Genomic DNA, 24,617 nt, shown 5'->3' on the forward strand with positions numbered 1-24,617 from the left:
TATGTACATGATTTTAGGGTGAAAGTATCTCCGTACATTCTAGGCTGTTTAAGACGCGTAATAACCTCAAGAGTTAAGATTTTCCCTGACCGGGAATCGAACCCGGGCCGTGGCGGTGAGAGTGCCAAATCCTGACCACTAGACCACCAGGGAACTGCTTTCTTGGTTTATGTTGGATTGTGTGGCATGTGACAGCTGGACAAAGCACGCTATAAACGTGTAATTACACAGGCCATCACTAGGTACTAGACTGATAATGGACACTGCATTGTGTTTTCATTGTGAATATGCCCATGATTTTACAGTGAAAGTATCTGTGTACTTCCAATGTTGTTTTAGACGCGTAATAACCTCGGGAGGCAAGGTTTTCCCTGACCGGGAATCGAACCCGGGCCGTGGCGGTGAGAGCGCCAAATCCTGACCACTAGACCACCAGGGAACTGCTTTTTTGGGTTATGTTGGATTGTGTGGCATGTGACAACTGAAAGGAGAACGCTATAAATGTGTAATCACACAGGCCATCACTAGGTACTAGACTGATAATGGACACTGCATTGTGTTTTCATTGTGAATATGCTAGTGAGTATGTACATGATTTTAGGGTGAAAGTATCTCCGTACATTCTAGGCTGTTTAAGATGCGTAATAACCTCAAGAGTTAAGATTTTCCCTGACCGGGAATCGAACCCAGGCCGTGGCGGTGAGAGCGCCAAATCCTGACCACTAGACCACCAGGGAACTGCTTTCTTGGGTTATGTTGGATTGTGTGGCATGTGACAACTGAAAGGAGAACGCTATAAATGTGTATTTACACAGGTGGTGTGAATATGCGAGTGAGTATGTATATCATTTTACGGTGAAATTATCTCTTTACATTCAAGGCTTTTTTAGACGCGTAATAACCTCAAGAGTTAAGATTTTCCCTGACCGGGAATCGAACCCGGGCCGTGGCGGTGAGAGCGCCAAATCCTGACCACTAGACCACCAGGGAACTGCTTTCTTGGGTTATGTTGGATTGTGTGGCATGTGACAACTGAAAGGAGAACGCTATAAATGTGTAATTACACAGGCCATCACTAGGTACTAGACTGATAATGGACACTGCATTGTGTTTTCATTGTGAATATGCTAGTGAGTATGTACATGATTTTAGGGTGAAAGTATCTCCGTACATTCTAGGCTGTTTAAGACGCGTAATAACCTCAAGAGTTAAGATTTTCCCTGACCGGGAATCGAACCCGGGCCGTGGCGGTGAGAGCGCCAAATCCTGACCACTAGACCACCAGGGAACTGCTTTCTTGGTTTATGTTGGATTGTGTGGCATGTGACAGCTGGACAAAGCACGCTATAAACGTGTAATTACACAGGCCATCACTAGGTACAAGACTGATAATGGACACTGCATTGTGTTTTCATTGTGAATATGCCCATGATTTTACAGTGAAAGTATCTGTGTACTTTCAATGTTGTTTTAGACGCGTAATAACCTCGGGAGGCAAGGTTTTCCCTGACCGGGAATCGAACCCGGGCCGTGGCGGTGAGAGCGCCAAATCCTGACCACTAGACCACCAGGGAACTGCTTTTTTGGGTTATGTTGGATTGTGTGGCATGTGACAACTGAAAGGAGAACGCTATAAATGTGTAATTACACAGGCCATCACTAGGTACTAGACTGATAATGGACACTGCATTGTGTTTTCATTGTGAATATGCTAGTGAGTATGTACATGATTTTAGGGTGAAAGTATCTCCGTACATTCTAGGCTGTTTAAGACGCGTAATAACCTCAAGAGTTAAGATTTTCCCTGACCGGGAATCGAACCCGGGCCGTGGCGGTGAGAGCGCCAAATCCTGACCACTAGACCACCAGGAAACTGCTTTCTTGGTTTATGTTGGATTGTGTGGCATGTGACAGCTGGACAAAGCACGCTATAAACGTGTAATTACACAGGCCATCACTAGGTACTAGACTGATAATGGACACTGCATTGTGTTTTCATTGTGAATATGCCCATGATTTTACAGTGAAAGTATCTGTGTACTTCCAATGTTGTTTTAGACGCGTAATAACCTCAAGAGGCAAGGTTTTCCCTGACCGGGAATCGAACCCGGGCCGTGGCGGTGAGAGCACCAAATCCTTACCACTAGACCACCAGGGAACTGCTTTCTTGGGTTATGTTGGATTGTGTGGCATGTGACAACTGAAAGGAGAACGCTATAAATGTGTAATTACACAGGCCATCACTAGGTACTAGACTGATAATGGACACTGCATTGTGTTTTCATTGTGAATATGCTAGTGAGTATGTACATGATTTTAGGGTGAAAGTATCTCCGTACATTCTAGGCTGTTTAAGACGCGTAATAACCTCAAGAGTTAAGATTTTCCCTGACCGGGAATCGAACCCGGGCCGTGGCGGTGAGAGCGCCAAATCCTGACCACTAGACCACCAGGGAACTGCTTTCTTGGTTTATGTTGGATTGTGTGGCATGTGACAGCTGGACAAAGCACGCTATAAACGTGTAATTACACAGGCCATCACTAGGTACTAGACTGATAATGGACACTGCATTGTGTTTTCATTGTGAATATGCTAGTGAGTATGTGCATGATTTTACGGTGAAAGTATCTGTGTACTTCCAATGTTGTTTTAGATGCGTAATAACCTCAAGAGGCAAGGTTTTCCCTAACCGGGAATCAAACCCGGGCCGTGGCGGTGAGAGCGCCAAATCCTTACCACTAGACCACCAGGGAACTGCTTTCATGAGTTATGTTGGATTGTGTGGCCTGTGACAGCTGGACAAAGCATGCTATAAACATGTAATTACACAGGCCATCACTAGGTACTAGACTGATAATGGACACTGCATTGTGTTTTCATTGTGAATATGCTAGTGAGTATGTGCATGATTTTACGGTGAAAGTATCTGTGTACTTCCAATGTTGTTTTAGATGCGTAATAACCTCAAGAGGCAAGGTTTTCCCTAACCGGGAATCAAACCCGGGCCGTGGCGGTGAGAGCGCCAAATCCTGACCACTACACCACCAGGGAACTGCTTTCTTGGGTAATGTTGGATTGAGTGGCATGTGACAGCTAGACAAAGCACGCTATGAAGATGTAATTACTTAGGCCATCACTAGGTATTAGACTGATAATGGACACTGCATTGTGTTTTCATTGTGAATATGCTAGTGAGTATGTGAATGATTTTACGGTGAAAGTATCTGTGTACTTCCAATGTTGTTTTAGACGTGTAATAACCTCAAGAGGCAAGATTTTCCCTGACCGGGAATCGAACCCCGGCCGTGGCGGTGAGAGCGCCAAATCCTGACCACTAGACCACCAGGGAACTGCTTTTTTGGGTTATGTTGGATTGTGTGGCATGTGACAACTGAAAGGAGAACGCTATAAACGTGTATTTACACAGGTGGTGTGAATACGCGAGTGAGTATGTATATTATTTTACGGTGAAATTATCTCTTTACATTCAAGGATTTTTTAGACGCGTAATAACCTCAAGAGTTAAGATTTTCCCTGACCGGGAATCGAACCCGGGCCGTGGCGGTGAGAGCGCCAAATCCTGACCACTAGACCACCAGGGAACTGCTTTCTTGGGTTATGTTGGATTGTGTGGCATGTGACAACTGAAAGGAGAACGCTATAAATGTGTAATTACACAGGCCATCACTAGGTTGCGTAATAACCTGAAAAGTTTAGACTTTCCCTGACCGGGAATCGAACCCGGGCCGTGGCGGTGAGAGCGCCAAATCCTGACCACTAGACCACCAGGGAACTGCTTTCATGAGTTATGTTGGATTGTGTGGCCTGTGACAGCTGGACAAAGCACGCTATAAACATGTAATTACACAGGCCATCACTAGGTACTAGACTGATAATGGACACTGCATTGTGTTTTCATTGTGAATATGCTAGTGAGTATGTGCATGATTTTACGGTGAAAGTATCTGTGTACTTCCAATGTTGTTTTAGATGCGTAATAACCTCAAGAGTTAAGATTTACCCTGACTGGGAATTGAATCCGGGCCGTGGCGGTGAAAGCGCCAAATCCTGACCACTAGACCACCAGGGAACCGGTTTTTTGGGTTATGTTGGATTGTGTGGCATGTGACAGCTGGACAAAGCACGCTATAAACGTGTAATTACACAGGCCATCACTAGGTACTAGACTGATAATGGACACTGCATTGTGTTTTCATTGTGAAAATGTGCATGATTTTAGGGTGAGAATATCTGTGTGCTTTCAATGTTGTTTTAGACGCGTAATAACCTCAAGAGGCAAGGTTTTCCCTGACCGGGAATCGAACCCGGGCCGTGGCGGTGAGAGCGCCAAATCCTTACCACTAGACCACCAGGGAACTGCTTTTTTGGGTTATGTTGGATTGTGTGGCATGTGACAACTGAAAGGAGAACGCTATAAATGTGTAATTACACAGGCCATCACTAGGTACTAGACTGATAATGGACACTGCATTGTGTTTTCATTGTGAATATGCTAGTGAGTATGTGCATGATTTTACGGTGAAAGTATCTGTGTACTTCCAATGTTGTTTTAGATGCGTAATAACCTCAAGAGTTAATATTTACCCTGACTGGGAATTGAATCCGGGCCGTGGCGGTGAGAGCGCCAAATCCTGACCACTAGACCACCAGGGAACTGGTTTTCTGGGTTATGTTGGATTGAGTGGCATGTGACAAATGAAAGGACAACGCTATAAATGTGTAATTACACAGGCCATCACTAGGCTGTGCGTCTCTCCCAGACTGATAATGGACACTGCATTGTGTTTTCATTGTGAACATGCTAGTGAGTGTGTGCATGATTTTACGGTGAAAGTATCTGTGTACTTCCAATGTTGTTTTAGGTGCGTAATAACCTCAAGAGGCAAGGTTTTCCCTGACCGGGAATCGAATCCGGGCCGTGGCGGTGAAAGCGCCAAATCCTGACCACTAGACCACCAGGGAACTGCTTTCTTGGGTTATGTTGGATTGTGTGGCATGTGACAGCTGGACAAAGCACGCTATAAACGTGTAATTACACAGGCCATCACTAGGTACTAGACTGATAATAATAATAATAATAATACATTTTATTTCATGGCGCCTTTCAAAGTCTCAAGGTCACCTTACAGATAGAAAAGGAAGCATACAGCATGATGTACATAGAGTGCATTAAAACAACAGTAACAAGAATACGTAAACGGCGGGAGAGAATGTAAAGGCAAAAGCGTGGATTACACAGGCCATCACTAGGTACTAGACTGATAATGGACACTGCATTGTGTTTTCATTGTGAATATGCCCATGATTTTACAGTGAAAGTATCTGTGTACTTCCAATGTTGTTTTAGACGCGTAATAACCTCGGGAGGCAAGGTTTTCCCTGACCGGGAATCGAACCCGGGCCGTGGCGGTGAGAGCGCCAAATCCTGACCACTAGACCACCAGGGAACTGCTTTTTTGGGTTATGTTGGATTGTGTGGCATGTGACAACTGAAAGGAGAACGCTATAAATGTGTAATTACACAGGCCATCACTAGGTACTAGACTGATAATGGACACTGCATTGTGTTTTCATTGTGAATATGCTAGTGAGTATGTACATGATTTTAGGGTGAAAGTATCTCCGTACATTCTAGGCTGTTTAAGACGCGTAATAACCTCAAAAGTTAAGATTTTCCCTGACCGGGAATCGAACCCGGGCCGTGGCGGTGAGAGCGCCAAATCCTGACCACTAGACCACCAGGGAACCGGTTTTTTGGGTTATGTTGGATTGTGTGGCCTGTGACAGCTGGACAAAGCACGCTATAAACGTGTAATTACACAGGCCATTACTAGGTACTAGACTGTTAATGGACACTGCATTGTGTTTTCATTGTGAATATGCTAGTGAGTATGTACATGATTTTACGGTGAAAGTATCTCCGTACATTCTAGGCTGTTTAAGACGCGTAATAACCTCAAGAGGCAAGGTTTTCCCTGACCGGGAATCGAACCCGGGCCGTGGCGGTGAGAGCGCCAAATCCTTACCACTAGACCACCAGGGAACTGCTTTCTTGGGTTATGTTGGATTGTGTGGCATGTGACAACTGAAAGGAGAACGCTATAAATGTGTAATTACACAGGCCATCACTAGGTACTAGACTGATAATGGACACTGCATTGTGTTTTCATTGTGAATATGCTAGTGAGTATGTGCATGATTTTACGGTGAAAGTATCTGTGTACTTCCAATGTTGTTTTAGACGTGTAATAACCTCAAGAGGCAAGATTTTCCCTGACCGGGAATCGAACCCGGGCCGTGGCGGTGAGAGCGCCAAATCCTGACCACTAGACCACCAGGGAACTGCTTTCTTGGGTTATGTTGGATTGTGTGGCATGTGACAACTGAAAGGAGAACGCTATAACTGTGTAATTACACAGGCCATCACTACGTACTAGACTGATAATGGACACTGCATTGTGTTTTCATTGTGAATATGCTAGTGAGTATGTACATGATTTTAGGGTGAAAGTATCTCCGTACATTCTAGGCTGTTTAAGACGCGTAATAACCTCAAGAGTTAAGATTTTCCCTGACCGGGAATCGAACCCGGGCCGTGGCGGTGAGAGCGCCAAATCCTGACCACTAGACCACCAGGGAACTGCTTTCTTGGTTTATGTTGGATTGTGTGGCATGTGACAGCTGGACAAAGCACGCTATAAACGTGTAATTACACAGGCCATCACTAGGTACTAGACTGATAATGGACACTGCATTGTGTTTTCATTGTGAATATGCCCATGATTTTACAGTGAAAGTATCTGTGTACTTCCAATGTTGTTTTAGACGCGTAATAACCTCGGGAGGCAAGGTTTTCCCTGACCGGGAATCGAACCCGGGCCGTGGCGGTGAGAGCGCCAAATCCTGACCACTAGACCACCAGGGAACTGCTTTTTTGGGTTATGTTGGATTGTGTGGCATGTGACAACTGAAAGGAGAACGCTATAAATGTGTAATTACACAGGCCATCACTAGGTACTAGACTGATAATGGACACTGCATTGTGTTTTCATTGTGAATATGCTAGTGAGTATGTACATGATTTTAGGGTGAAAGTATCTCCGTACATTCTAGGCTGTTTAAGACGCGTAATAACCTCAAGAGTTAAGATTTTCCCTGACCGGGAATCGAACCCGGGCCGTGGCGGTGAGAGCGCCAAATCCTGACCACTAGACCACCAGGGAACTGCTTTCTTGGTTTATGTTGGATTGTGTGGCATGTGACAGCTGGACAAAGCACGCTATAAACGTGTAATTACACAGGCCATCACTAGGTACTAGACTGATAATGGACACTGCATTGTGTTTTCATTGTGAATATGCCCATGATTTTACAGTGAAAGTATCTGTGTACTTCCAATGTTGTTTTAGACGCGTAATAACCTCGGGAGGCAAGGTTTTCCCTGACCGGGAATCGAACCCGGGCCGTGGCGGTGAGAGCGCCAAATCCTGACCACTAGACCACCAGGGAACTGCTTTTTTGGGTTATGTTGGATTGTGTGGCATGTGACAACTGAAAGGAGAACGCTATAAATGTGTAATTACACAGGCCATCACTAGGTACTAGACTGATAATGGACACTGCATTGTGTTTTCATTGTGAATATGCTAGTGAGTATGTACATGATTTTAGGGTGAAAGTATCTCCGTACATTCTAGGCTGTTTAAGATGCGTAATAACCTCAAGAGTTAAGATTTTCCCTGACCGGGAATCGAACCCAGGCCGTGGCGGTGAGAGCGCCAAATCCTGACCACTAGACCACCAGGGAACTGCTTTCTTGGGTTATGTTGGATTGTGTGGCATGTGACAACTGAAAGGAGAACGCTATAAATGTGTATTTACACAGGTGGTGTGAATATGCGAGTGAGTATGTATATCATTTTACGGTGAAATTATCTCTTTACATTCAAGGCTTTTTTAGACGCGTAATAACCTCAAGAGTTAAGATTTTCCCTGACCGGGAATCGAACCCGGGCCGTGGCGGTGAGAGCGCCAAATCCTGACCACTAGACCACCAGGGAACTGCTTTCTTGGGTTATGTTGGATTGTGTGGCATGTGACAACTGAAAGGAGAACGCTATAAATGTGTAATTACACAGGCCATCACTAGGTACTAGACTGATAATGGACACTGCATTGTGTTTTCATTGTGAATATGCTAGTGAGTATGTACATGATTTTAGGGTGAAAGTATCTCCGTACATTCTAGGCTGTTTAAGACGCGTAATAACCTCAAGAGTTAAGATTTTCCCTGACCGGGAATCGAACCCGGGCCGTGGCGGTGAGAGCGCCAAATCCTGACCACTAGACCACCAGGGAACTGCTTTCTTGGGTTATGTTGGATTGTGTGGCATGTGACAGCTGGACAAAGCACGCTATAAACGTGTAATTACACAGGCCATCACTAGGTACTAGACTGATAATGGACACTGCATTGTGTTTTCATTGTGAATATGCCCATGATTTTACAGTGAAAGTATCTGTGTACTTCCAATGTTGTTTTAGACGCGTAATAACCTCGGGAGGCAAGGTTTTCCCTGACCGGGAATCGAACCCGGGCCGTGGCGGTGAGAGCGCCAAATCCTGACCACTAGACCACCAGGGAACTGCTTTTTTGGGTTATGTTGGATTGTGTGGCATGTGACAACTGAAAGGAGAACGCTATAAATGTGTAATTACACAGGCCATCACTAGGTACTAGACTGATAATGGACACTGCATTGTGTTTTCATTGTGAATATGCTAGTGAGTATGTGCATGATTTTACGGTGAAAGTATCTGTGTACTTCCAATGTTGTTTTAGATGCGTAATAACCTCAAGAGTTAATATTTACCCTGACTGGGAATTGAATCCAGGCCGTGGCGGTGAAAGCGCCAAATCCTGACCACTAGACCACCAGGGAACCGGTTTTTTGGGTTATGTTGGATTGTGTGGCATGTGACAGCTGGACAAAGCACGCTATAAACGTGTAATTACACAGGCCATCACTAGGTACTAGACTGATAATGGACACTGCATTGTGTTTTCATTGTGAATATGCCCATGATTTTACAGTGAAAGTATCTGTGTACTTCCAATGTTGTTTTAGACGCGTAATAACCTCAAGAGGCAAGGTTTTCCCTGACCGGGAATCGAACCCGGGCCGTGGCGGTGAGAGCGCCAAGTCCTTACCACTAGACCACCAGGGAACTGCTTTCTTGGGTTATGTTGGATTGTGTGGCATGTGACAACTGAAAGGAGAACGCTATAAATGTGTAATTACACAGGCCATCACTAGGTACTAGACTGATAATGGACACTGCATTGTGTTTTCATTGTGAATATGCTAGTGAGTATGTGCATGATTTTACGGTGAAAGTATCTGTGTACTTCCAATGTTGTTTTAGACGCGTAATAACCTCAAGAGTTAAGATTTTCCCTGACCGGGAATCGAACCCGGGCCGTGGCGGTGAGAGCGCCAAATCCTGACCACTAGACCACCAGGGAACTGCTTTCTTGGTTTATGTTGGATTGTGTGGCATGTGACAGCTGGACAAAGCACGCTATAAACGTGTAATTACACAGGCCATCACTAGGTACTAGACTGATAATGGACACTGCATTGTGTTTTCATTGTGAATATGCCCATGATTTTACAGTGAAAGTATCTGTGTACTTCCAATGTTGTTTTAGACGCGTAATAACCTCAAGAGGCAAGGTTTTCCCTGACCGGGAATCGAACCCGGGCCGTGGCGGTGAGAGCGCCAAATCCTTACCACTAGACCACCAGGGAACTGCTTTCTTGGGTTATGTTGGATTGTGTGGCATGTGACAACTGAAAGGAGAACGCTATAAATGTGTAATTACACAGGCCATCACTAGGTACTAGACTGATAATGGACACTGCATTGTGTTTTCATTGTGAATATGCTAGTGAGTATGTGCATGATTTTACGGTGAAAGTATCTGTGTACTTCCAATGTTGTTTTAGATGCGTAATAACCTCAAGAGTTAATATTTACCCTGACTGGGAATTGAATCCAGGCCGTGGCGGTGAAAGCGCCAAATCCTGACCACTAGACCACCAGGGAACCGGTTTTTTGGGTTATGTTGGATTGTGTGGCATGTGACAGCTGGACAAAGCACGCTATAAACGTGTAATTACACAGGCCTTCACTAGGTACTAGACTGATAATGGACACTGCATTGTGTTTCCATTGTGAAAATGCTAGTGAATATGTGCATGATTTTAGAGTGAGAATATCTGTGTGCTTTCAATGTTGTTTTAGATGCGTAATAACCTCAAGAGGCAAGGTTTTCCCTGACCGGGAATCGAACCCGGGCCGTGGCGGTGAGAGCGCCAAATCCTGACCACTAGACCACCAGGGAACTGCTTTCTTGGGTTATGTTGGATTGTGTGGCATGTGACAACTGAAAGGAGAACGCTATAAATGTGTAATTACACAGGCCATCACTAGGTACTAGACTGATAATGGACACTGCATTGTGTTTTCATTGTGAATATGCTAGTGAGTATGTACATGATTTTAGGGTGAAAGTATCTCCGTACATTCTAGGCTGTTTAAGACGCGTAATAACCTCAAGAGTTAAGATTTTCCCTGACCGGGAATCGAACCCGTGCCGTGGCGGTGAGAGCGCCAAATCCTGACCACTAGACCACCAGGGAACTGCTTTCTTGGGTTATGTTGGATTGTGTGGCATGTGACAACTGAAAGGAGAACGCTATAAATGTGTATTTACACAGGTGGTGTGAATATGCGAGTGAGTATGTATATTATTTTACGGTGAAATTATCTCTTTACATTCAAGGCTTTTTTAGACGCGTAATAACCTCAAGAGTTAAGATTTTCCCTGACCGGGAATCGAACCCGGGCCGTGGCGGTGAGAGCGCCAAATCCTGACCACTAGACCACCAGGGAACTGCTTTCTTGGTTTATGTTGGATTGTGTGGCATGTGACAGCTGGACAAAGCACGCTATAAACGTGTAATTACACAGGCCATCACTAGGTACTAGACTGATAATGGACACTGCATTGTGTTTTCATTGTGAAAATGCTAGTGAACATGTGCATGATTTTAGGGTGAGAATATCTGTGCGCTTTCAATGTTGTTTTAGATGCGTAATAACCTCAAGAGTTAAGATTTTCCCTGACCGGGAATCGAACCCGGGCCGTGGCGGTGAGAGCGCCAAATCCTGACCACTAGACCACCAGGGAACTGGTTTTCTGGGTTATGTTGGATTGAGTGGCATGTGACAAGTGAAAGGACAACGCTATAAATGTGTAATTACATAGGCCATCACTAGGTTGCGTAATAACCTCAAAAGTTAAGACTTTCCCTGACCGGGAATCGAATTCGGGCCGTGGCAGTGAGAGCGCCAAATCCTGACCACTAGACTACCAGGGAACTGCTTTCTTGGGTTATGTTGGATTGTGTGGCATGTGACAACTGAAAGGAGAACGCTATAAATGTGTATTTACACAGGTGGTGTGAATATGCTAGTGAGTATGTATATTATTTTACGTAGAAATTATCTCTTTACATTCAAGGCTTTTTTAGACGCTTAATAACCTCAAGAGTTAAGATTTTCCCTGACCGGGAATCGAACCCCGGGCCGTGGGGGTGAGAGCGCCAAATCCTGACCACTAGACCGCCAGTGAACTGCTTTCTTGGCTTATGTTGGATTGTGTGGCATTTGACAGCTGGACAAAGCACGCTATAAACGTGTAATTACACAGGCCATCACTAGGTACTAGACTGATAATGGACACTGCATTGTGTTTTCATTGTGAAAATGCCAGAGTATGTGCATCCCTGTATCCCTGTATACTAACTTTTAGGGTGAAAGTATCTGTGTACTTTAATGTTTCATTGTCTGCACCATAATACTTTTGCATTTTGAATTGCGTAGTGTATGAATGGTGCTATACAAGTAAATTTGCCTTGCCTTGCCTTGCCTTACTTAATTGTGTGTAACTGAAGCTTGTTGTACACAAATTACAAGTGCTTCATGTTCAAAGATTCTATCTGTTTGTTATATTTATTTTCTTAGATCTAACCCCAAATAGCTAGAAGAAATCTAAAATGCAAGCCAAACCAAAGCTCAGGTCTTAGGAGGCTAATGTGTATTTCCTGCACTGCAACGGACTGGTTACTTGTCCAGGGTGTTCCCCTGTCATTCTACCAAAAAGAGCTGGGATAGGCTCTAACAGAGCCCTGTGATCCTATAGAGAAATCAGCAGGTTTAGATAATGGATGGATGGATGAATGGATGGATGGACATGTATTTCAATGATGCTCAGCTTGTACTATGTTAATGCAGATGTCATGTGCTGTTTTTGCAGGTATGCTGAACTTCATACATTCACAGAGTTAGACTTTTGTCCCATAGAAGATGGTCACTGTGACATCATCATTGACAAACCTACTGTGTTCATGAAACTGGATGCTGGTAAGTGCCTTATGTGACTCATTTTAAATCCCTGTAATCTAAACAAGTACCTAAAACTTTTACTGTTATTACGCTTCACTTAAAAAATAATGTTCACATGCATTTGTACACATCAACACCGACGCTGGAAGAGTCTCTGTCTTAATACTGTTGGATCAAAGTACTGCTTTTGACACAGTGTACCATGTGATCCTGTTACAAAGGTTAGAGGACTGGATAGGCATCTCTGGTACTGCCCTTAAATGGTTTAAGTCCTAACTTGAAGACAGGAAGTACTTCATTGAAATTGGTAACTGTGTCTCACACCAAATAGCCTTGACATGTGGGGTCCCCCAAGGGTCTATTTTGGGACCCCTTCTGTTCAATTTTTACATGTTTCCTTTAGGCCAGTTAATATGCAGCAACAATGTGTCCTACAATAACTATGCAGATGACACTCTGATTTACACATAACTCACAGCAGGTGAATATGGACCAGTCGACTTACTGTGTCATTGCATTGAACAGATCACTGAGTGGATGCAAAACAACTTTCTACAAATAAACAAGACTGAAGTATTCATTTTTGGTTCACAGAAACAAAGGGAAAGTGTCAGCAGTCACATTGAGTCTCTTTCTCTAAAATCTAAAAATCAGGCTAGAAATCAAGGGGTAATCATGGACTCAGACTTAAATTTTAACAGCCACATTAAATCAATAACATCATCAGTGTTTTACCACCTCAAAAACATTGCCAGAATCAAAGGGATCATGTCTTATACCAGACTTGGAGAGACTCATCCATGTATTTATCTCCAGAAAGTTAGATTACTGTAACAGCCTGTTCACGGGGCTCTCAAAATGAGCTATAAGGCAGCTGCAGAACATTCAGAACACTGCTGCTTGGGTCCTGACTAGAACCACAAAGTACAGCAACATTACTCCTGTTTTCAGATATCTGCACTGACCTCCTGTCGTTCAGAGTATAGACTTTAAAACAGCACTGTTTGTGTATAAGTCTCTTCATGGCTCAGCACCATAGTACATCTCTGACATGTTAATGCCATGTGAACCATCTCGAACTCTGAGAACATCAGGGGAGGACCTTCTGCTCATGCACAGAGTCTAAACATGGAGAAGCGGCATTTCAGTTTTATGCAGCTAAAATCTGGAATAGTCTTCCTGATGATGTGAGATAATCCTCATCTCTAGCAATGTTTAAGTCCAAGCTAAAAATGACACCTGAAAGTGTTTTATCTGCAGTCATTCTCCTTTAATGTCATTTCAAGTTAATCTTCTACTATTTGCTGTTTCTTATTTTCTTATTTTTACTATTTTTTGTACTTTTAACTTGCCTTTTATTTCTGTAAAGCACCTTGAATTACTATATGTATATGAATTGTCCTATATAAATAAACTAGCATTGCCATTCCTTTCAGCTAGTCTTTACAGTGGCTGAAGATGTTCCTACCGTCAGGTTACATTTCCAGTTTGTAGTAGCAGTCCTTTCACTAGTACACACACTTTATAAATAGAATGTTATAGTAATGCACTTCATGTTATTCTTCTTATTTTACTTGTCAGACCTAAATCAGAGTGATGTGCATCACCTATTTTCCATTTTAAGTTGCAAATGGATGACAAAAATAAATGTTTTTTTCTAACAGGGGTGAACATGTACCACCATTTCTGTGACTTTGTCAACCTCTACATCTCCCAGCACATTAACACCTCCTTCAGCTCAGACATCAGCATCATTATGTGGGACACGGTGAGTTTCAGTGGAGGGATTGGTATAGTCTTTGTATTCCTTAATTGATTGTATTTATTAATTCAATCAGTATGTAGTGCAGTATAAGCATTCAGCTGACTGTGCAAAAGTAAGTAGTCAAAAATGCACAGAAGGTGTTTTTGATATAATATAAATATTTTTTTTATCAAGTAACTTCATTCAAATACAGTAAAGGGAACAAAACCTAAATCTATTAAGTATTTGCAGCACTTCCCTTTGTCCATAAACCAGCAGGAGTTCCCTTTAGTTTGACCTGCACTCAGTTTCTCCTGGTACTTTGCACCACCTTGGAGGACCGGCTGCAGTTCTTCTGCAGATTCAGGGAGTCCCAGTGTATCTCTTCATTGGTTCCCAGACTGACTCAACACTCCCCAGATCAGGGCTCTGTAAGAGTCAGACCATCTGCTTCTGGACTCCTGGTTCTTCTTGCCTCTGAAATTGTTGAATTCCAGTGGGTTCTTTATGGGCTTGTTGTCCTGCACTGTAGACTTAGGGTGAACTTAGGATCAATCAGATCCCAAAAGTATGTATGTATGTATGTATGTATGTATGTATGCAGTATGTATGTAAAGAGTTTAGTGTCCAAGACAAATGTATTTTTTGTTGTACTACAGCATAGGGAGAAATCTAAATGGTAGTTTGCCTGTAGTGTACTACAGCTACAGTAGATTTTCCATTCATCCTTTATTTAAACAGTTTAACCTATCAAAGACTGTGGGGGGCTGGAGCCTGATATGGGTGAGAGGCAGGCTATACCCTGAATAGATTGCCAGTCCATGACAGGGCTGCAGACTATTTATAGTCACTAATGAACCTAACCTGCATGTCCTTGGACTGTGGGGAAAAAAGTGGAGTTCCTACAGAAAGCCTCTATACTGAAAGGCCTCAGGGTTGAATGGGGTTCAAACCCCAAACCTTCTTGCTTATAAGGAAACACTGTAAACCACTGTCCAACTGTGTCACCTATACTCATGATACTCATACTCATGTTATTCATGAGACATGAATAACAGATGAAAATATCAAGGGCAAACAGCAATTAACAACCCGAATAATTCACAAACATCCTCAAAGAAAATACAACCAGCTAAGTTAGAAAACAGGGGACTTCAGCACTGCACAAAGTTGTAATAGTTTTTTAATCTTTGGTGCTTTGTTTTTGTTTTGTTTTTTTGTTGTTGCAGTTTTTACAATTTCATCTTTTTTTCAGAGTTTTTATGGTTATGGGGATCTGTTCAGTGAAACGTGGAGGGCCTTCTCAGAGTATGATATCATCCATCTGAAAACATATGACTCAAAAAGAGTAGGTACAAAATCACCTCTGGGTGGTCCTTGAGTGTGCCTTCTTCTTTGCAAAGATGTTGAACTCATTAATAGCAAATATAATTGTTTATACAGCACTGAAATTATTATTTTTTTTTTCAGGAAAGAAATATTTGTTATTTTGTTTTGTTGTATGTGCAGTAGCAAAGGTCAGTTCAGCAATATGTGAAACTGTGAAGTTAATGTGACCAACCACAGCTGAACAGATAAGAAATTAGGATCTACTATTCTACAATCAAATTCCATCACTTCATTTGCATATTTATAGTTTGTATTCCCTAAAAGTTAATTAACACCCAGCTCATTGTTCCAGCACTTTTGAAAACATCTGAAGAATATCAGGATAATATCCATGCACGTACTGGTGTATACTACACCATGACATACAGTGGGTATGGAAAGTATTTAGACCCCTTTAAATTTTTCACTCTTTGTGTCATTGCAGCCATTTGCCAAAATCAAAAAAGTTCATTTTATTTCTCATTAATGTACACTCAGCACCCCATCTTGACAGAAAAAAACAGAAATTTTTGCAAATGTATTAAAAAAAGAAAAACTGAAATATCACATGCTCATAAGTATTCAGACCCTGTGCTCAGTATTGAGTAGAAGCACCCTTTTGAGCTAGTACAGCCATGAGTCTTCTTGGGAATGATGCAACAACTTTTTCACACCTGGATTTGGGGATCCTCTGCCATTCTTCCTTGCAGATCCTCTCCAGTTCTGTCAGGTTGGATGGTGAACGTTGGTGGACAGCCATTTTCAGGTCTCTCCAGAGATGCTCAATTGGGTTTAGGTCAGGGCTCTGGCTGGGCCAGTCAAGAACGGTCACAGAGTTGTTCCGAAACCACTCCTTTGTTATTTTAGCTGTGTGCTTAGGGTCATTGTCCTGCTGAAAGGTGAACCTTCGGCCCAGTCTGAGGTCCTGAGCACTATGGAAGAGGTTTTCTTCCAGGATATCTCTGTACTTGGCCACATTCATCTTTCCTTCAATTGCAACCAGTCGTCCTGTCCCTGCAGCTGAAAAACACCCCCACAACATGATGCTCCCACCACCATGTTTCACTGTAGGGACTGTATTGGGCAGGTGATGAGCAGTGCCTGGTTTTCTCCACACATACCGCTTAGAATTAACGCCAAAAAGTTCAATCTTGGTCACATCAGACCAGAGAATCTTATTTCTCATATTCTGGGAGTCCTTCATGTGTTTTTTGGCCACCTCTATGCGGGCTGTCATGTGTCTTGCACTGAAGAGAGGCTTCCGTCAGGCCCCTCTGCCATAAAGCCCCGACTGGTGGAGGGCTGCAGTGATAGTTGACTTTGTGGAACTTTCTCCCATCTCCCTACTGCATCTCTGGAGCTCAGACACAGTGATCTTTGGGTTCTTCTTTACCTCTCTCACCAAGGCTCTTCTCCCACGATTGCTCAGTTTGGCTGGACGGCCAGGTCTAGGAAGAGTTCTGGTCGTCCCAAACTTTTTCCATTTGAGGATTATGGAGACCACTGTGCTCTTAGGAACCTTGAGTGCTGCAGAAATTCTTTTGTAACCTTGGCCAGATCTGTGCGTTGCCACAATTCTGTCTCTGAGCTCCTTGGGCAGTTCCTTCAACCTCATGATTCTCATTTGCTCTGACATGCACTGTGAGCTGTAAGGTCTTATATAGACAGGTGTGTGCCTTTCCTAATCAAGTCCAATCAGTTTAATTAAACACAGCTGGACTCCAATGAAGGAGCAGAACCATCTCAAGGAGGATCAGAAGAAATGGACAGCATATGAGTTAAATATGAGTGTCACTGCAAAGGGTCTGAATACTTATGACCATGTGATATTTCATTTTTTCTTTTTTAATAAATTTGTAAAAATTTATACATTTCTGTTTTTTTCTGTCAAGATGGGGTGCTGAGTGTACATTAATGAGAAATAAAATGAACTTTTTTGATTTTGGCAAATGGCTGCAATGACACAAAGAGTGAAAAATTTAAAGGGGTCTGAATACTTTCCGTACCCACTGTATACACAGCTGAATACACAGGCAGTATTCTTACATCATTAATCTATTCACACTTGTCTACAGGTGTGCTTCAAAGATGTCTTCTTCTCCCTCCTCCCCAGAATGAGATATGGCCTCTTTTACAATACGCCTCTTGTAAGTTACCCCTTATTTGTGTATGTATGTTTATGTATGTAGCTGCTAACGGGTTGTACTTTACATATACATTTCCTTGAACAAATTGCAGTATTCCATACTTTGAATGCTGTCTTGTTTGGCTCTTCCTTTATTTGTTTTTATCTCAAATTCTGTGCTCAATTTTGTTTTATCATTCATTGGTCTTTCCGCCCTCCACACGCAATAATATCTGGTATGGTCCTAAACATGCAGTTCAGGTCAAATATGTGATGTATTCAAAAGTTCAGCACCTGCTTATGTTATTTAAATGATAATTCTAAGGAGATTACTTTAAAGATCATACCATGTAAATATGTGTTGTCCTCTGGTTCCAGCCTTGGGTTTTGATAGGTCAGCCTCAAGCTCTTTTGAGCACAAATGTGATGTTTATATTCATGTGCTCACATTTATGGCTGTAGTGCAGAAGTGTAGATGAGAAATTCAGTGACTTGAGAAATACATAGACTCGTAGGATATTCATTCTGGGGACACTGCGAAATATATTCACAGTTGACAGATTTCTGATTACATAGTTTTCATACCAATTTAGTGCAGTACAATATCAGAATGTCCAGATTTAATTTGCCTTCAATTAATTTCAATTCAAACTCAATATCCTAAAAACAATTGTTAATTTTGCACAACTATATACAATCTACACAAAAAAAGGTTTTGTTGCAATAGTTTGGATTGAAGGGATGAAAAGCAAATTGCATTTGTAATTGAAATGGACACTTCTGTGGTGTGTTGATGGCAGATATCAGACTGCTATAGTGAAGGGATGTTCAGGGCCTTCTCCCAGCACGTCCTCCATCGGCTGAACATCCCACAAGAGGGGCCAAAGGTAGGAAAAACATTCCTTTTTTTTCGTTTGAATTATAACAACTGTGGTAGGTCAACAATCAGACTAATTACTTTCCCTGCTAAAAGAATAGTCTCTCCAGTGCATACAGGGATGAACCCTACCTCTGTTTTGATAAGAACTAAGTAGATTTGAGTAATGCATGAATAAATTATTGAATATTGCTGATTGTCATACAGTGTGCTTTGTAGCTTATATGTAATATTTTGTAGTTTATTGCTGTCTGCATTTGTTGATATACTCCTTTTTTCCATGCCCTTACAAGTTTTCTCTCTGTATTTGTTATCTTGCCTGCCTTTGCCTAAAAATATGTCTTGTAGGCACAAGTTTTTGAAACTATGAATATAATCTTACTGTTTGTAAGTCACAAGGCAGACATTTAAGAACTATTTCCTTGGATATTATGCTTTTGTCCAGTGAACTGTGCAATAAAAATGCATGACCCGTGTCATGAAAGAGTTTGTACTAGTTGGTTATTTTCACGCTCCTCTCTCAAAAAACAAGAATAGATTTTACACAGATTTTAGGAAGGCTTGTGGCCACAAATGTGGTATATGACAAATAGTGGACTTCTTTCTGTGTTTTAGTTAATTGCAAGTTATACTGTATACATCTCATGATCTTAATGACTGACTGTCAAAATAAGTCGAAATCCTGCCAATACCTAAATGAAAATTCAAACTGATGTTCTTTGAAATACTATGTTGCAGTTATACAATAATGCATTAATTGAGATGAACAATGTGAATTTTACTGTTTCTACTGACAGTATGATTTGTGCCTCTTTTCCATAATAATGTTTAACAAAATAGAAAAGAGGTGCTATGGCTTCCTAAACCTGTGTTTTGGATGTGAAGCTTAAACTCTGGACTTTGGAGTTTGGAGACGTTCTTTGCTATTTTTAAGCAAAGATCCGGTTATTACAGAATAGCAGAAGAAGCAATCACATGAACTGGAGAGTTACTACACCCACTACAACTTACTACAACCAGACCTCACTGTTGGTGATCGCCTCACCTTAAAAATAAAGGAATGAGCTTCACATGCATGCACACGGAGACTCTCACAGACCTGTACTCACCATCTTACTCATGTCCTACGTCTATAACTCGATAACACACCCTCACAGGAGTTTTATGATCCCACGTTTGAAGTACTTGACTGTATCTTTATGACCGGCAAGGCCCAATAACTTCTTCCTTCCTGTGGAGCAGCTCATTGTGTATTCATGGCCTTCACTGGAAATATGCTAAGAGGCTTTTCAGCGAGATGCAGGCATGCTGGCGATAGCAGGCTGGCTACTGAATAAGAGGTCTTCACAGCCCTGACCCTCTCCCCAGCTCCTTCTTTCATCCCTAGATTAATTGCACAGCCAGAGACTCACACTGCTGCTCTCCTCTATTGTGTCCTATTCATCCACCTCTACCGTCTCTCACCTGCTATCTCCCCCTCGTCATAATTTGCTCTGGTCTGGTCTTGCTCACTTTTCATCTCAAGTTTTTCTATCCTTTTTGCAATATTTTAAGGAGAAGTAAAATCTGTTCAGAATACATATAAGTTCACCTGTTGTAGTTAATTGTCACTTGATTTCAGAATTATGTTATGACCCTTATTGTTTTATTTCAATGTATTACAACAATTGATATGTCAAGTGAGTCTAAATTCTCTTTCAGAACACAAGGTGGCAGTAGAAGATTATGGAAGAAGAAAGCATCTCTGTATAGACTGTATAAACTAATAGCATATCAGAAAAGACAAAGATCCTTTTTTGGGTGATTTCAGCTAATTTATCCACTCCTCTGTTCTGTTTAAAGAGAAATTTGAAGTGGACATTTTGAAGTAATTTTGAATGAGTGTCATGTATTTACAGCTGCCTATCTTTTCTGTCCTTGGCTCATTGATTATTGAGTGCATTGATCTTTCCAGGAGGGGCGTGTTCGTGTCACCCTGTTGGCACGCAGCACAGAATACAGGAGGATACTAAACCAAGCGGAGGTATGTCCAGTACCACCATCCCTTTCTTCCTTGCACTTGTGATTGTCCCTCCACCCTCCTCTTTGCCTTTTGCTTTCTTCTTTCCTTATTTTTTACCTTGTTTCTTCCTTCATTTTATCTAACTCCCTCTCAGCCCCTCCCTTCCACCATTGATTTACTGCCTGTCTCTGTTAAGTGGCTATTTAAAATCTTATTTGCTATAAGCAGTACGAGTGAAAAAGGCTTGTGATTTATATTGTCACTGCCCATATTTGTTTGCTCTCATTGAGTGGAGAACATGTCCTTCTGTTGTTGTTACAGCTGGTCAATGCCCTCAAGACTGTACCTTCACTGGAGGTCAATGTGGTGGACTACAAATACAAGTGAGTTATATAAAGTACTTGCCACATTACAACAAGAGCTACATAGTTCTGGTTAGCACCGGTCAGAGATATAGCAGTGCTGTATAAAAATGAAGAAAATGTCTCACTTTTTAAATTGTGTAATATGACAGTGTTCACAGAGTACAGGTGACCGGTTTGTAACTCCCTGTCTGTCTTTCAGGGACGTTCCCTTCCTTGAGCAGTTGAAGATCACCCACAACTCTGACATCTTTATAGGGATGCACGGGGCAGGTCTCACACATCTTCTCTTCCTCCCTGACTGGGCTGTCATCTTTGAACTGTGAGTGACACATTTTGTCTGCCTATGTGTGTGTATGCAACACAAGACAAAAAAAGAAAAATGACAAAGAGGGGAACAGGGAGAGTGATGGGTTTGGCAGCAGGCTGTGTCCATAGTACCCCTGAGCCACTTGGTGTATGACTGTGAAATACTGCCTAATTAACCAGGCATTCATTACACCTGGCTACTCTGTGTAGAGATTGGACTGTGTGTGTGTGTGTGTGTGTGTGTGTGTTTTGTGCACTTTTCGTTGAGCGACACAGCGAGAACCATGATGTTATACAAGCAGAGATAGAAAGATGAAGCAAGAAAAGAGTGAAAGTGAGGCAGACTGTGGAGAGCAAGAGATAAAGTGTCTGCACCTGTCCCTCCCAGATATAATTGTCAGGATGAGAGCTGCTATCGAGATTTGGCTCGGCTGCGGGGCATTCGATACGTGACTTGGCAGAAAATGGACAAAGTGTTCCCACAGGACAAGGTAGGGGAAACTCCCAGAGCAGCCATTACCTCCCCCAAGCACAAGCTTTCTTAATTCTTCTCACCTATCTCACACACACACCTACACTCACATGCCCATTTTTAATTATTTGCAATTGTATTCACAGCAGAACAATGTACAGACTTCATTTCATAATCATATCTCTGCCACTGAACTGATAAGGCCGTCTTACAACACACACTGCTTTTATGTTGTCTTTCCCCATGCCATTTATATATATGTCCATTTGCTGCATTCACTTTCCTCTGATACTTTTCTCAGGGTCACCATCCCACCCTTGGGGACCATCCGAAGTTTACTAACTACACTTTTGATGTGGGGGAGTTCATGCGGCTTGTGCTGGAGGCAGCCAATTATGTCACAGACCATCGCAAATGGCAGCGTCGAGCCCTTCACGATGAACTCTAGAGTCTCTGAGAGCGGAGGGGGTAGGCAAACATCTGGCTGCTGAAGAATGCTAAACAAAACCCTGCATTTTGCTGTGATCAAGACATCTTGATGCTGGCAGTGTACTTTTAGAGATTTTTTTTTTTTTTTTTTAAAGTTACCTCATTGACCAGTATTCTGATGGATCATGTTTCACCTCCTGTCTGCTGCTTTTATAGGTCTGGATGAACAAAGACAGCATGGCAGACAACACGGGTTTGAATAGCTTCCACCAGCTCTATTAGCGTCAAATCAGTTAAAGGATGAGGCGTGCACAGTCGAAGCATCTGTGGAGCGATAAGATGTGTCCTATGTTTCTTCATTATCTCTGCTGCGTCTACTTCATTCCACGCCAGCAAAGTTAGCTAATGAGCAGCTGTTACGCCGTCCCTTCACATGTGACATGTTGTCACATCTGATCAGTGTCACCTTGATGCAAGCCTCTTCAGAGCTATTGACAATCACACCAGAGTCCTGACCATCTCCAGCACGCACTAGTCTACTGACAGAATATACAGTGTTCACAAGCTGTCCCTGGCCGTACAGTGAGGCTGACTGAGGCTTTGTTTAGTTTGACATATTGAAATCATGTGGTATTTTTAACATATGTTCATCAACATAACTCTAAATAATAAGAAGGTAAGTAAGACACTCCTACTGCCCAAAGGCTTTTCCTTTGTGTCAGTATTCATGTTTTGTGTACATGCAAGTACATAAATACTTAAAACACTTTATTAAAACATACACTCGAGAATTTGTTAATAGGTTTCAACACTCCCTGGTTTCATAACTCATGAAGACCATAAAATATCAAAACTAAGAAATTTTAAATCTACCTGTTACTGTTGCACCTTTATGTAAGCTGACATGGCTTTTTTCCATTTGTTGGGTTAATGTAATATTCTTTCCTTACTGATGTCTGTTTCTTCCTTTGTAAGTATGGTCATATGATGAAGGTGCTGCTGGTAGTTTTATGTTTTACAGTAAATGGATTTGAAGGAGGGATGAGCACAATTTGCATGAAATATGATGCAAAGCACACATCATTTTCATGTTTCTTGGCCTCTTCTGTGAGCTTGATGTTTTATTTATCAATGAAACTATGATGAATTAAGTCAGACCTTTTTGGTCAGTGCTTTGCTAGTCTTGTAGGCGATTTCATATTCGAAAGCTGTGTAATATTTTGAAATAAATAATTATAAAAAACGCTGAAACATGTCTTCCTGTCTGTGCTGGCCATATGAGGCAATAGAGATTTAATTCATCTTAATTTAATCAATCTTCTTTTGAAGTCTGACCTTGGAGGGAAAATATTAAAGCCTCTGTCTTGCCAGTTCTTGCTGATGCCAGACAGGTCTTTGCAGCAGGTTTCATTATTTTAGTAAGTTCAGGCCTAAAGAGGGAAAGGACCCTTTGCAAAGGGCAGTGGTTCAGTTTTTACTGTCGCCATAATAAATCTGGATGACCTCAAAAACTACCTGAGGTAACAGTGAGGCATCATGACCACGTGGGGGCAGTATAACACCGCACATGAGACCAAAGGTTCACCCTGCGCTGTTTGATCGTTCCTGACAGATTTGTTCCAACAGTGTAGAGAGTGAGAATACTTTATACACAAATATACATCCACTGGGTCCTAAGACCATGTTTGTTAAAGTCATATGTCAGCAATCGTGCTTCACTCCGCTCTTTGCGGATGTCGTGTCTGAACTTTCTGAGTATTGACAGACTCCAGGCCTGTCTAGGATGGACACTATTTATGGCCCTGCTCGGGTTACCGCCAGTGACCTCGTAAAGAAATAAAGAATCTCTATGCAGGGGGATCAGAACCATAGGAACCAAGATGTCTGTTCTCATTAACCTTCATGGAGGCTTCAAATCGATGACCAAGTCCTGTTTTTTTGCGCAATGTCTGCCTGTGTCCAAAATTGGTCATTTGAGTGGAATAGAAAGCGTCAAGACATGAAAACACTCGATCCGCCGAATCACCTCTCGACTTGAAGTAGGAAGCGTGAAGGAAACACAGTACACAAAGTCAGAAACACGAAGCATGCACCTCTGTGTGTGGTCTGCACCTTGTGTGCACAGCTCAACCTTATACTTGCCTCAGTGGCCGCCAGGGCGCAGCTTATGTGCGCTTGTGTAATTAGCACTGTTACAGGTACATTTTCTCTCACATCCCATTAACAAACAGGCCCCACATTAACTCAGGCCTCAGTTTGGGGTCATCTGGAAATGTACCACTCTTCAGTTCTTCAACAACCCCGCCTGGGTGGCCTTATTTCGCCGTGCCATAAGTAATGATGTATTTTCCCTTAGAAATGTCGAATTACTTATCTCTGTCTCCCTTAAACAGGTCGTATGCTGTGAAGAAGTGGTCTGGAGGCGCGTCAGGA

General features: G+C 42.3%; 1 protein-coding gene and 16 non-coding genes across 18 annotated transcripts in view; 1 reads left to right on the forward strand and 16 right to left on the reverse strand.

The window, feature by feature from the left end:
• Positions 1 to 23,428, forward strand: part of eogt (EGF domain-specific O-linked N-acetylglucosamine (GlcNAc) transferase) — a 41,653-nt gene extending 18,225 nt beyond the window's left edge. The window contains exons 7-17 of one of the 2 annotated variants that reach the window (XM_026305808.1): positions 12,408 to 12,514; positions 14,161 to 14,264; positions 15,496 to 15,588; positions 17,684 to 17,755; positions 18,534 to 18,620; positions 20,565 to 20,633; positions 20,934 to 20,995; positions 21,177 to 21,296; positions 21,672 to 21,774; positions 22,057 to 22,223; positions 22,401 to 23,428. In XM_026305808.1, the coding sequence (XP_026161593.1) occupies positions 12,408 to 12,514; positions 14,161 to 14,264; positions 15,496 to 15,588; positions 17,684 to 17,755; positions 18,534 to 18,620; positions 20,565 to 20,633; positions 20,934 to 20,995; positions 21,177 to 21,296; positions 21,672 to 21,774; positions 22,057 to 22,203 (964 nt within the window). In that variant the 3' untranslated portion in view covers positions 22,204 to 22,223; positions 22,401 to 23,428. Of the gene's footprint in view, positions 1 to 12,407; positions 12,515 to 14,160; positions 14,265 to 15,495; positions 15,589 to 17,683; positions 17,756 to 18,533; positions 18,621 to 20,564; positions 20,634 to 20,933; positions 20,996 to 21,176; positions 21,297 to 21,671; positions 21,775 to 22,056 lie in introns of both variants that reach the window. The other variant, XM_026305807.1, reaches the window with a different exon arrangement.
• On the reverse strand, positions 368 to 439 carry trnae-cuc (transfer RNA glutamic acid (anticodon CUC)). The gene has a single exon. It is a non-coding gene; the product is annotated as a tRNA-Glu (tRNA).
• On the reverse strand, positions 919 to 990 carry trnae-cuc (transfer RNA glutamic acid (anticodon CUC)). The gene has a single exon. It is a non-coding gene; the product is annotated as a tRNA-Glu (tRNA).
• trnae-cuc (transfer RNA glutamic acid (anticodon CUC)) lies at positions 1,217 to 1,288 on the reverse strand. Its single transcript has one exon. It is a non-coding gene; the product is annotated as a tRNA-Glu (tRNA).
• trnae-cuc (transfer RNA glutamic acid (anticodon CUC)) lies at positions 1,503 to 1,574 on the reverse strand. Its single transcript has one exon. It is a non-coding gene; the product is annotated as a tRNA-Glu (tRNA).
• On the reverse strand, positions 2,385 to 2,456 carry trnae-cuc (transfer RNA glutamic acid (anticodon CUC)). Its single transcript has one exon. It is a non-coding gene; the product is annotated as a tRNA-Glu (tRNA).
• On the reverse strand, positions 3,532 to 3,603 carry trnae-cuc (transfer RNA glutamic acid (anticodon CUC)). The gene has a single exon. It is a non-coding gene; the product is annotated as a tRNA-Glu (tRNA).
• Positions 3,722 to 3,793, reverse strand: trnae-cuc (transfer RNA glutamic acid (anticodon CUC)). The gene has a single exon. It is a non-coding gene; the product is annotated as a tRNA-Glu (tRNA).
• Positions 4,913 to 4,984, reverse strand: trnae-uuc (transfer RNA glutamic acid (anticodon UUC)). Its single transcript has one exon. It is a non-coding gene; the product is annotated as a tRNA-Glu (tRNA).
• trnae-cuc (transfer RNA glutamic acid (anticodon CUC)) lies at positions 5,398 to 5,469 on the reverse strand. Its single transcript has one exon. It is a non-coding gene; the product is annotated as a tRNA-Glu (tRNA).
• Positions 5,696 to 5,767, reverse strand: trnae-cuc (transfer RNA glutamic acid (anticodon CUC)). The gene has a single exon. It is a non-coding gene; the product is annotated as a tRNA-Glu (tRNA).
• Positions 6,292 to 6,363, reverse strand: trnae-cuc (transfer RNA glutamic acid (anticodon CUC)). The gene has a single exon. It is a non-coding gene; the product is annotated as a tRNA-Glu (tRNA).
• Positions 6,590 to 6,661, reverse strand: trnae-cuc (transfer RNA glutamic acid (anticodon CUC)). The gene has a single exon. It is a non-coding gene; the product is annotated as a tRNA-Glu (tRNA).
• trnae-cuc (transfer RNA glutamic acid (anticodon CUC)) lies at positions 6,876 to 6,947 on the reverse strand. Its single transcript has one exon. It is a non-coding gene; the product is annotated as a tRNA-Glu (tRNA).
• trnae-cuc (transfer RNA glutamic acid (anticodon CUC)) lies at positions 7,174 to 7,245 on the reverse strand. Its single transcript has one exon. It is a non-coding gene; the product is annotated as a tRNA-Glu (tRNA).
• trnae-uuc (transfer RNA glutamic acid (anticodon UUC)) lies at positions 8,893 to 8,964 on the reverse strand. The gene has a single exon. It is a non-coding gene; the product is annotated as a tRNA-Glu (tRNA).
• On the reverse strand, positions 10,061 to 10,132 carry trnae-uuc (transfer RNA glutamic acid (anticodon UUC)). Its single transcript has one exon. It is a non-coding gene; the product is annotated as a tRNA-Glu (tRNA).
• Positions 23,429 to 24,617: the final 1,189 nt, after the last annotated feature.

This window comes from Mastacembelus armatus, chromosome 5 (assembly GCF_900324485.2).
Source record: "Mastacembelus armatus chromosome 5, fMasArm1.2, whole genome shotgun sequence".
In the NCBI taxonomy this organism is placed as follows: Eukaryota; Metazoa; Chordata; class Actinopteri; order Synbranchiformes; family Mastacembelidae; genus Mastacembelus; species Mastacembelus armatus.